The sequence below is a fragment of the Eptatretus burgeri genome, chromosome 3 (genome assembly GCF_056783735.1).
Source record: "Eptatretus burgeri isolate ZD-2024b chromosome 3, Ebu_testis_v1, whole genome shotgun sequence".
NCBI classification, from domain to species: Eukaryota; Metazoa; Chordata; class Myxini; order Myxiniformes; family Myxinidae; genus Eptatretus; species Eptatretus burgeri.
Window position 1 is genome coordinate 54,342,496 of NC_140963.1, and position 12,155 is coordinate 54,354,650.

The following is a 12,155-nucleotide window of genomic DNA, read 5'->3' on the forward strand; positions in this document are numbered from 1 at the left end:
AACCGTCACCAGCTGTCAGGAGCTGTCACCAACTCTCGGAAGACGGTCCTCCCATCCTTTTCATATGCGACCAGTCTGGACGGAGCCTCAAGCAGACTTCAGCCAAATCCAGCTTGCCTATTGGCACATAGTTGCACGTAACCAACCATCAATCTCGCGATCATCCCTTCCTTACCAGAGCGAGACGCAACTCCCAAACAAAACAGGCCCGGCCCACGTTGCCAAAGGGCGCTTATTTGCTGGAATTACCGAGCGAAAACATGGACACTCACAAGACGTCAACGGCAACCATCGCCAACCCGTACGGCCTGACACGAGCAGGAACCAACCAGCTTCCATGGAACTGCCGAAAGGGGTGTCAAGCGTCAATGGAAAAAAGTGGACGTCAACGTCCGTGAAAGAGAGGTGGGTGTCGAACATCAATGAAAGAGAGGTGGGTGAGGTAAATGATCCACAGCCGTATTTGACCGTCAGAATAACCGTTTAGGAAAAACCCACGGTGGGCTTAATCAAATGTCCTGTAAGTCCAAAGTGTAAATAAATCATCCAGCTCAAACCAATGTGTCTCAATGGAAAGGGGGTAGAATGAGTCTCCGTTGGGGTAACGGCTATCTCTCGCATACATAAACGTGTCGTAAAGAGGAAAAGGTCATCCCACAAGAAAGGGAATCTGTTCTGTACCCTTCTCCAATGCATCAAAGAGTTAGAATCCCACCAGACAAGGGGATGGGTCTATTCTGGACATGCATTTATGGAAATAACTGTCTGAGGACCTGAATGTTGTGTGCATTAGTCGGATGAGATTCTAAAATCCATTACAATATATATATATATATATATATATATATATATATATATATATATATATATATATATATATATATATATATATATATATATAGATAGATATATATATATATATATATATATATATATATATATATATATATATATATATATATATATATATATATATATATATATATATATATATATATATATATATATATATATATATATGTGTGTGTGTTTATCTATCATATATATCGCAGATATTGTAAATTTATCTGAAGTATATTTTTTGTACATATCGTAAATATCGTGCATTTTTTCCAATTGAGTAAATGGTAATTAAAACAAAGCCATATCCTTGCACACACCAAATGAAAACATTACAAAGCACAAATAAAAGCCTGTACATTTCAAAGCCTTTACCATCACTTCACAGAAAGTTAATGCATTTCCCCTTAACGAATGACATCTCGCCATTCACATATATCTATGACATTGATGTAATCATTCAAAAAAATAATGTATTTAATGCATCTACGTCTATAAATTATAACATTCGCAATTTCAAACATTGTGGAAGTGTGTGCTTAAAGAGTGTCCTGCAGGGGGCGGTAAGTTCACAGGTTTGGAGAGAAGAGAGATCCCGACGAGCTTTTATTGACGTCAGTGAAGAATGTTGATTGCTTGGCTCAAATGATGAAATGTGGACAAGCAGATTTCTGTGCAAGGATATTGGGAGGTGGGAGGGAGAGTGGTAGACAGAACAAGCTCAAAACAAGAACTCAGGTTATGTTTGACTCATATGTGTGTGAAACATTGGCATAAATTCAAGTTCCTGAAAGCAAACAAATCACTCACCTGTCATTTTTGGCATGTTGGTTAGTCGAGATGAGTGGGAGGGAATTTTTGGCCACAGGGCAAACTGAAGCTTGTTTGAATGGCTCTGTCGAGCTGGAAGTACACACAGCTGTTTTTACCGAACAGAATTCCTCCCAAAGCCAAGATGAATATTAATGGCAAGATTAATATTCACCATTTAATAGCCCCCCCCCCCACCACATGATAGCTTTGAATATGACAAAATAAATAGGTCTCACCTTTCAGATGGTAATTCTTTGAGTGAGGCCAAAAACTCAGACATGAATGTTGAAAACATGTCAGTTTCTGCATCAAGGTCGTTCAAAAAGTCCTCAAACAAATCCATTAACTCACTCCGAGTTTCATGAAGAACATCATTTTCGTTCATGAATTCTGCAAGGTTATCCTGTGAAAATGAGGACATGCATTACTTAATCTTCATACAACAGAGCTGTTTTTATTGCATTATATTTGAAAATAAATGAAACTTTACCTCAGGTTTTGATTCAGAGCAATAATCGTCCCAGGAAAGCGAGTCATCCATGACAGAGGTTGAGTTTTCAAACACGCTGTGATGAAAAATGAAAATAATTTATGTGTGAAATAATTAATTAAAGTACCACATAGCTTTGAGTTCAATCAAGTAATTATGCATCGATAGACTTGTATACAAATCACTGACCTATCTGTGGGCATGTCTTCAAAAATCACCATCACAACAGATACGAGTTTTGTTGGACCCTACTCCGAAATAGCTTTGATATAATTGAGAGCGGGAAGGTGCATGGATCTTTGCAGAACAATGTTGCAACACATGGTCTTTGTACTTTTCCATCTCTGGTGGGAGGGAAGGCAAGCATACCGAGTACCTCTTCCGAGTTTATGCACATGTTTTCCCACCAAGATGGATAAGCCCCAGAATTTCTCAACAAGAACTTTCTGTTGAAGCTGCGATGATAACTATGGACATTAAGTTGGCAAACTGGCTCAGTTGCGGTCTACAAAAGCAAACAAACAATTAACAAGCAGTTATAGACTGGTACTTACGAAATCGTCAACTTGACCTCTGACCTTGTCTAATAAAAGCTGTCACTGGAGAAGGTAGCGACGCAAACCAGAAGTTTCTACGATGATTCTGTACCAAACCATCAAAAATCGAATGTTTGACCTCACTGTGACCTTGACCTTTGACCGATTTTGACTAAAATCTAATCAGCGCTAGCCATCACCCTCCTGAATCACGTAGTGTAATTTGACATTGGCCGAAATTCTTCTTCTTCCGTTCTCGAGTTACCGTGGATTAATGTAACGTAAAGGTCACACCCCATGGACCCCTCAACTCGAAAGGACGCCGGGGCGAGTGCGATGACGTCAGCGTGCACACGCAAAACCTTTATGTGACTCAACGACGCGTGTGCTCGAGCGCGCTGCGCCACGTGACGAGCCGTGATGCGGCGGGTGAAATATTTTTATACAATCGTCAATCTTTTTTTATACAATTTTATACAATCCTAGCGTCACCCACCGCCAGGAGCCACCAGAAGCCACAACTGACGGACAGCTGTTTGGAGCTGTGAGGCACTGTAAAGTGCTGAGGCGCTGAGGCTGTCACCAACTCCCTTGGACTCCGACTGACTGGTAAAGGCTGGACTCCGACCGAATGGAAAAGCCATCTGACTCACTGGACTTCGACTGACTGGTAAAGCCATCTGACTGATACCGACTCACTGACGCCGACTGACTCACAAACGGACTCGTTGACTTGCACATAGAAAAAGGTAACTGATATTAGACGGAGGACCCTAAATCAAGTGGTTGAGTTATTGGCATTCACAGTCGGTCAGCACATTCACAAAATGAGATCAGTGAATGCAACAAAGGCTTCAAGAAAGATAATAAGGAGAAGACAACAGAGTTGAAAAGAGAAAGAGAATGGAGGAGTTGCCCTTTTGATGTCACAACATGAATACTTGGCTCATGGGGTATGAAACCCTGGTTCAAATCCCATCTAATATATCAAGGAATAATAAGGAAACTGTCGCAGGAGGAGACCATTCAGCCCATCATATCAACACCACACCAAATATATCCATCAAAGCGACGTCATTTAATTGGGAGAATGAGAGGAGTGTGAGGTGGGATGGGGGCAATGTGGCACAATCAGAGATATTCCAAGAGTGCTCAAATAAAAAAAAAAGATATGGGCAATACCCCTGGGTGCTCACCCGGTCGAATAATGATAATGAAGAGGAAGTCAATATGGGACGGAATTGGCAAAATGGGGAAAAAAGTGGTTTCAAATACCTATTTTAGGGAGCAACCCCCACCCCCAACCACATAAGACCCCCTCAGGTCTTTCTGTGGACCCCCTCAGACCCAAAATAATTGTTTATGCTATGAACAAATGATGGTACATCACGGGTGATGAAGGTTGTTGTCTAGTTTCATCGGCATTGCATGTCGAGTTTCTGAGAAGAAAGCAAATACCTATTTTGGGGTACAACCCCCCCGTAGACCACCTTCTGGCCTAATTTAATTTTTTATGCGGTGAACAAACTTTGGTACATACTGTACCGATCAAAAGTTCTCGAACACCCCCATTTTCCAGCTTTTACAGAAATTTAAACATTTTAATGTATCAATGTACTTTGAAATTAAAGCACAGAACAAATAAACAATTGCAGATAAAAAAGAAATCATGGAATCGTTTTGTTGAACAAAATGTAATAGAAATTTTTGACTCATCAAAGTAGCCACCTTTTGCCGATATAACAGCCGAACATACTCGTGGCATTTTTTCTACAATGGAAATCAAATATTATTCTGAAAGTTCTTCCCAACACTGTTGCAGAAGTTCCCACAAATGTGTTGCACCTGAAGGTTGCTTTACTTTCACCCTTATGTCCAGTTCATCCCAAACCAGCTCGATGGGGTTTAAGTCTGGAGACTATGCTGGCCATTCCATGATTTGAAGCCCACCGTCTTATTATTTTCTTCGAAGGTAGTTCTGACATAGCCTGGAGGTATGTTTTGGGTCGTTATATTGCTGAAGGATCAACCCCCTGACCAACTAGACGTAGACCAGCGGGTATTGCATGGCGCTGCAAAATGCTGTGGTAGCCCTTTTGGTTCAGGGTGCCAGTCACTCTGTGCAAGTCGCCGACTCTGAATCCAGCAAAAAAGCCCCAGACCATCACGCTTCCTCCTCAATGTTTGACAGTTGGTGTCACACACTGAGGAACCATCCTTTCGCCTACTCGACGGCGTAAAAAACCCTGCGTGATGAACCGAATATTTCAAATTTTGATTCATCGGTTCATAAGACCTTCTTCCAGTTTTCAGTAGTCCACTGGCAGTGATTCATGGCCCAGGCAAGCCTCTTTCTTATTTTGCCATCTTAGCAATGGCTTTCTTCCTGCCACTGAACCTGTCAAACCAGCAGCTCGAAGTCTTCTCTTCACAGTTGAAACTGAGACTTCCTTACTTCGACCTTCAAAGTGTGAAGCTGTGCTTGAAGCTGCTGTCCCATGAGCCGCCTATCAAGCAAGCTGTTGACTCTCAGAAACTTGTCTTCTGATTGTGTTGTGGCTTTGGGTCTGCCAGACCTCTTCCTGTCAGAGTTTCCTCCAGTTTCCATGTGCCTTTTGATGGTGGAGGAAACTGTACTCACCGACACCTTGGCTACTGCAAGCATACCATATATGTGCATATGCATGCCATCATTCGTTATCTGTGTGCCAAGTTTGAACAACATCGGTTAATGCATGTTGAAGAAATGGTCGAGGACGTGTTCGAGACCGGGTTTTTTCCCAACTAAAATGGCTGCCAGTTGGCCAAATTTGATCACATCACAAAAGAAAATAATGTGCATATGTATAGTACCATGTGTCATCTTTGTGCCAAGTACAAATGAAATCATTACATACATGTCCAAGATATGGTTGGGGACGCACGCACACATGCACGGACATGAAAATTGAGCCAAATCCATAAGCCCTCCTTTCAAACTAAGTCCAACGGGGGTGAATAACATTTGATGGGTTGACTCAGCCTGTCATTCTTTTGAGGTCGGCAACATGAGCACTAATTTGCTTGGAGAAGGGAGCCATTGGAGTATCCTGCGACAAAGTGGTGACATCCAAGTTTGTGCACCCCAGCCAATGAAACTACCTCGGCAGCCTTAAGCACCCCATGGTGTGAGGAGTATCGATCATCCATCCATTGTATTCTGTATTTCAGTAATATTTGTGCAACATTCAAACTCTTTGCTGAGATACATTTCTTTGTCCCTGGTTTTCTCCACCGATGGCCTATCTAATCACATTATGCCTTCCAAGGCTTCCGCAATGTGGCTTTTCTATAGCATGGTGTCTCAGGTCAGGTCAGGTATGGGAGCATGTGCCAGAACAGCACGTCGCTGCGTCCACTTTCCGCCGGTACTCCAGGGGCCTCCGTCTGGCCATCCCCCAGGCAGATGCCAGGCCCATCCCCATCTCCTCGAGATGATGGTCAACCTGTTGCAACCATGAGGCACGTGGTCGACCCACTGGCCTCCTCCACTCATGAGACTCCCTCGCTGAGAGAATCTGGTGAGCAGGATCAGAGTCAGGAAAACGAGCCACATGTCCATACAGCCGCAACTGACGCTCACGGACTATGCAGGTAACAAATCTCATCCGAGTCTCTCTCAGCAACCGCTCGTTGGACACAAAATCCGACCAGCGATAGCCAAGGATTCTCCGAAGAGACCTGGTACCAAAGGAATTAAGTCTCCGTCTCAGATCCTTGGTCAGAGTCCAAGTCTCGCACCCATAGAGCAAGACTGGAAGTACCAAGGACCTGAAGACTCGGACTTTCATCCTCCCGCACAGGTACCGGCAGCGCCACACCCCATGATCCAGTGAATCCATGACTCCCCAGGCCCGACCCAGACGTCTATTGACCTCTGACTCGCAGCCAGCAGAGACATGAATATCACTGCCAAGGTAAGTGAATCTCTCCACGACCTCAACATCCTCACCACAAACAGACACAGACAGGACAGCAGCATCCAAGATGTCACCGAAAGCCTGGATCTTAGTTTTGACCCAAGAAACCCGTAATCCCAACGGCTCCAACTCCTCATTCAGCACCTCGAGGGCCCCCAAGAGGATGTCTAAAGTCTCCGCAAAGATGACTGCATCATCTGCAAAGTCAAGGTCCGAGATCTTGACATTCCCAAATGACGCACCGCAGCTTGATCTCTCCGACATCCTCCCTAAAATCCAGTCCATACAAGTGCTGAAAAGTGTGGGGGCAAGTACACATCCCTGACGAACTCCAGTAACAACTGGAAATAAGTCAGAGATGGTACCACCACACTTCACAGCACTCTCAGTACTAGAGTAGAGTTCAGACATCAGATCGATCAGTTTTGGTGGCACCCCACGAAGACCAAGAATCCTCCAGAGGACATCCCGATTCACTGAATCGAACGCTTTACAGAGATCAACATAGGCTGCAAGCAGCCCCTGCCGAAACTCTCGTCTGCGTTCGTTGAGGACACGAAGTGCAAGGATACGGTCAATCGTTGACCTCTTTGGTGTAAAGCCTGACTGCTCTGGACGCTGGTGCTCAAGCAGATGGTGGCGAACCCTATCGAGAATTATCCGAGCAAAGACCTTGCCCGGCACTGAGAGCAGTGTCACCCCTCGGTAGTTGTTGCAGTCTTGGCGATCACCCTTCCCTTTCCAGAGAGGGACAACAAGGCCCCTCTTCCAGTCAGTTGGGATGATGCCTGTGTTCCAGGCAGAGCACAAAACTGCATGCAACGACACGAGTGCAGCATTTCCACCAGCCTTGAGAAGTTCGGCATGGATGCCACAGATCCCTGGAGCTTTGCCCCGTTTCAACTGGTTCACCGCAGCCCATGTTTCCACAAGCGTAGGTGGACCACAGTTGATTCGAGGGTCAGCAACAGGGATTGTAACACCCTTGACGTCCAACTCGACAGTTGGGGGATCAGCCTGGTACAACCGCTCAAAGTAACCGGCCCAGCGGGCCTTCACTTCAGACTCCTCTGTCAAGAGCCTACCACTCTCTGCTCGAACTGTAGTACTCCGAGGGATGGGCTTGGATGAACGTAATGCGCGAATTCCCCTGTAAGCGGGACGAGAATCACCTGTCCACAGGTGATGCTCTACCCCCTCACAGATTCCTCGCACATAGGCCTCCTTGTCCACCCTCAGTGCACGTACAGTTTTACGCCTCAATTCCCTGAACAGCTCAGCTCTGCCATTCAGCCTGGCCCTGCGACTCTGGTCAATGGTATCCAGTGTCCCTTGAGAGACAAAATTCTTCTTTGCCCTGCGGTGAGCTCCAAGGCATCCACCGGCAACATCGAGGACGGTGGTCTTGAAGGCGCTCCACAACTCTTCAGGACCCCCCAAAGCACCCAGACCCCCCAAGTGTCCACTCAGCCTGTTCGCAAACTCCTCAGCTACTCTCTCATCCCTGAGCTTGGCAACATCCAGCCTCGGCTGGGATGGTACCATTCTCCAGGATTTAAGGTGCAGCTTTAGAGTTGCTACAACAAGCCTGTGGTCAGTATTGAGGAACTGAGCACTCCGGTAGACCCTGCAGTTCTGGATCATCCTCCAACGACCGTCAATGAGGACATGGTCAATCTCCTTTGCCACACCGCCAGCGTTGGAATACCAAGTCCAGCGATGAGCTTGTGGGCGCTGAAACCATGAACCAGCCACCCTAAGTCCATGACTTCTTGCAAAGTCAAGGAACTTGGTGCCATTCTGGTTCATAGTTCCTGACCCATGGGGACCAACACACACCTCATAACCGTCCCTATCAGTTCCAGTCGAAGCATTGAAATCCCCCAAGACTAGAAGTGTATCTCGTCTGGGGCACTGATCAACCACAGACTCGAGTGTGGCGTAGAATGCATCCTTCACGGTGAGATCACTCGCCTCAGTCGGAGCATAAACAGAGACCAGGGAAATGACACCTAAGGAGTGACGAATCCTTAGTCTCATAATACGCTCGTTGACCGGTGTTACCTCAATTATCATTGGGGTCAGCTTATTGGACACAGCTACAGCAACTCCTTGGGTATGGTAACCATCAGAGCGACCAGACCAATAGTAGGTGTAACCACCCTCCATTATCTCGCCGCAATCCGGTCTCCGAACCTCAGAGAGAGCTGCAATCCCGATGTCCAAACGCTTGAGCTCAGATGATAACAGAGACAGGTGATCATCCTCTCTTAGGGATAGGACATTCCAGGCACCCACCCGAAGGGACCGCCTCAGGTTAACCCAAGGAGACCGCCGTCTGGTGGACGACACCTCAGCCCACTCCGACACACTCTCCCGCAATCTGACCCAGGGATGTTACCCCGTGGTTTCCCTCCTATCAAAGATTGGGGGTCCCGAAGGCTTTGCCCCAATCCCGTCATCCGGTGAGCTGCCCTGCGAAGGGAAGCTGCACAGGAGGTACTCCCACGGAGTGGGTTTTCAGATTTTTTTGCGTTTTGCGGAATGAAGGGTTTTACGGTGGCCGGAGTGCAAATCCTGCCACCAACCTCCTAATAAGAAGTGACCCAACTGCAGGAAGACGTCCGCAGACACAGTTGGGCACTAGATATGGATGGCCGTTGGCTCACAAGGAGCTCCTCCGCCCTTTGACAGGTTTTGTTTTTAATCCTGCTGGGTATCCATATCCAAACACCCTCCTCACTAGAAAACCTGGTGGGGGAGACGGTTTAGTCGCCGACAACCCGACCATGGAACAGGTTAGTACAGGTTTACATGGTACCTGTAGCAGGTCACAGATCGAACCTGACCTGACAGAACCTGATGGTGTCTCGCTCAAATACTTCCCTGCACTATTTTACTCTCGATTCACCTCTTCTCTCTTCGTACTTTCAGTTCCGATTCGATCATGTCTTTTTCTCATTTGTTATTTCGTATGAATGTTGAAATTAACTTTGGCCAGAGAAATAAAATCATTATTGTTGAAGTTGTGAAAATATAAATAACAGCAAAAATGGACAAAGACAAATGAGTTTCTCACATACCTTCCCACATTCTGTGCAGGTAATCTTCGATGCCAACTGGCCCTGGAATATGTCATTAATGATGGAGTTCTCTTTCTGCTTGTGAATTAACCAGCTCTCCTCCACGATCTCCTGATGGAAGAACTAAACACATGCATTAGTGTTTGCGATGTCCTCTTCAATGTGCACACAAAGTGTGTGATTTTTGACTACAAATCGAAAAACAAATTACTGTCTGGTGTTGGCTTAATGGTTAGGGTGGGGACTTGGGATCTGAGGATGCAGAGTTCAAATCCTGCTATTGAATTAATACCAGGTGGGGATGACTCTGCCTGTCATCCTTCTGAGGTCATCAAAATGAGTACCAGCTTGCTGCTATCCTGTGTCAGAGTGGCAACCCTTTTTGGAATGTATCCGATAGCCTTGGAGATTGCTTAGATTGCACCAATTCTCTGCACAGAGAATGGTCCCAATGGATGGATGGAATTCGGGGACTAATGAAATTATTGCAGTCAGGGACATCTCCATTTTGGACATGAAAATGTCAGTGAAAGATGAAGAAAAGGTGGTCACCAAAGATAAAAATTAATGAAAAGGGGTCGTGGGGTGGGAGGAGGTGTATGAAAAAATACTTATGGCTATTTTTGTGTTTGTCATATGTTGATAGCTCTGAACTGAATATCATTTGAAAATCATCGAATACACAGCAATTTTCTGTTTGAAAAAGGTTTTTCACAATTTTTTGGTGTTCTTATTTTTGTTCTCAATGTTTAAAAACAGTAAAGTAAAAAAAATCTATCTGTGGAGGTCTTGATGTGATTGTACTCACTGTTGGGATGACCGTCAGCGCCTGGAAGGTTGATGCAGATGTTATCACACACACACGGTTCAGCTCTTCATGAAGGCAGAGAAGACAGTCCAAATACTCCTGAGCATCTTGCTGCTCAAAGTTCATAAATTGGCGAGAATAATTATCCACCAACTTCTGGCAAGGTGGAGGGAGATCGATGAAGAAAAACGGTGGAAAGCCTTCAAAAATCTTCTTCGAAACGGCTGAACAGATCGAGGGGAAACTTCACCCCCTGTTCCCCGTGTCTTGGGGATACCAGGGTGTTCACGAATAATTAATAGGTCACATGGTCTGGCAGCCATATTGGATTCAATGCCAATAAAAAAAAATTATTTCTCTTGAACCGCTTCATCAGTCAAAGTCAAACATCACAATAATGATCCAGTTGTCATGGGGCATATAAGATTTTAATTTCAACCTGATTGGACGCATGATCTGGCAGACAGAATTATTTGATATTTTGAATCTGGGTTCAGGGATTTAAATCAAATTTGGGACAAGTATGTGTTATGATGTAATAATGTGGGTGGAGCGCTCATATCTGGCAACGTTGTGACGTCGAAGAGTGCCCTGATAATATTCCTTTTTTTCACTGTTTGGCAAATTATCATTAAAAATTGTCAAGAGTCGTCTCGTTCCCATTTGCCATCATTAGTTGGTGGAGCTTAAATATCCTACAGTGCCATTCCTGAAAAGTAGGCAAGTTATCACCAGCATCCTGAACGAATCACAAATTCCTGCTCTTTCTAACCTTCAGAAGACACAGCTGCACTCACAGCAAATGATGCTTCCTGCAGCCATTTGCTGTATAATAAAAAAGAAGATGACGAAGTAGACTCACAGCAAAACAACTTTCTTTCTTTCTTTGGTGTGATGTGAGAACCTTCCCTTTAGTCCAAGAGCATTAGGGTTTAACCTGGACATTTTTGGTAACAAGCTGATTTTTTCTGGAAAGGTCCAGGAATGTGTGTGAAATAACATACTAAAAGTCCTCATGAATCCTCCTTGAGCGTTTTCCGCAATCCAAGATGGCGTCCAAAATGGCCGCCATTTCATGTTTTTCTCTTAACTTTGCAAGTAGGTTTACCTATAACACATTTTAAATGTCTACACATATGTTTTGAAGTATAAGGAACTCAATACAATACATATCGGAAGATTTTGAAACACACAAAAACGAATAAAACCGCTTAAGCTCTTTCAGAAATCCAAAATGGCGTCTGAAATTGCTGCCGTTTCTGGTTTTACACCAAGGTACTTCAACACGCACTTTAAATGTCTTAATATATGTTTTGCGACTCAATGAAATGAATCATATACTTATTGGGAATTTTTCAAAAACACGCATTTACCAATAAAAACACTTGAGCTCATCCTGAAATTCAAAATGGCGCCCGAAATGCCCCTTTCACTGTTGTTGTTTTCTCATAACTCTGCAACTAAGTAACCCAATAAAGCACACTAAAATGTCTTTATATATGTTATGGGAGTCAAGGAATCTAGATAAATTCTTATTCGCAGATTTGAAACACGCATATCTATACCAATAAAACTACTTGAACTAGTCCCAAAATTCAAAATGGCGCCAAAGATGGTTGCAATTTC

General features: G+C 44.5%; 1 protein-coding gene across 1 annotated transcript; it reads right to left on the reverse strand.

Annotated features, from left to right (window-relative positions):
- Positions 1-1,033: 1,033 nt before the first annotated feature.
- LOC147029925 (uncharacterized) lies at positions 1,034-10,461 on the reverse strand. The gene is made up of 5 exons (XM_085872090.1): positions 9,722-10,461; positions 2,144-2,219; positions 1,890-2,056; positions 1,651-1,743; positions 1,034-1,511 (listed from the first exon to the last, which is right to left on the reverse strand). The coding sequence occupies exons 1-5, from the start codon at positions 9,775-9,777 to the stop codon at positions 1,340-1,342; spliced, it is 564 nt and encodes a 187-aa protein (XP_085728216.1). The 5' UTR covers positions 9,778-10,461; the 3' UTR covers positions 1,034-1,339.
- Between the last annotated feature and the right edge of the window lie 1,694 nt (positions 10,462-12,155).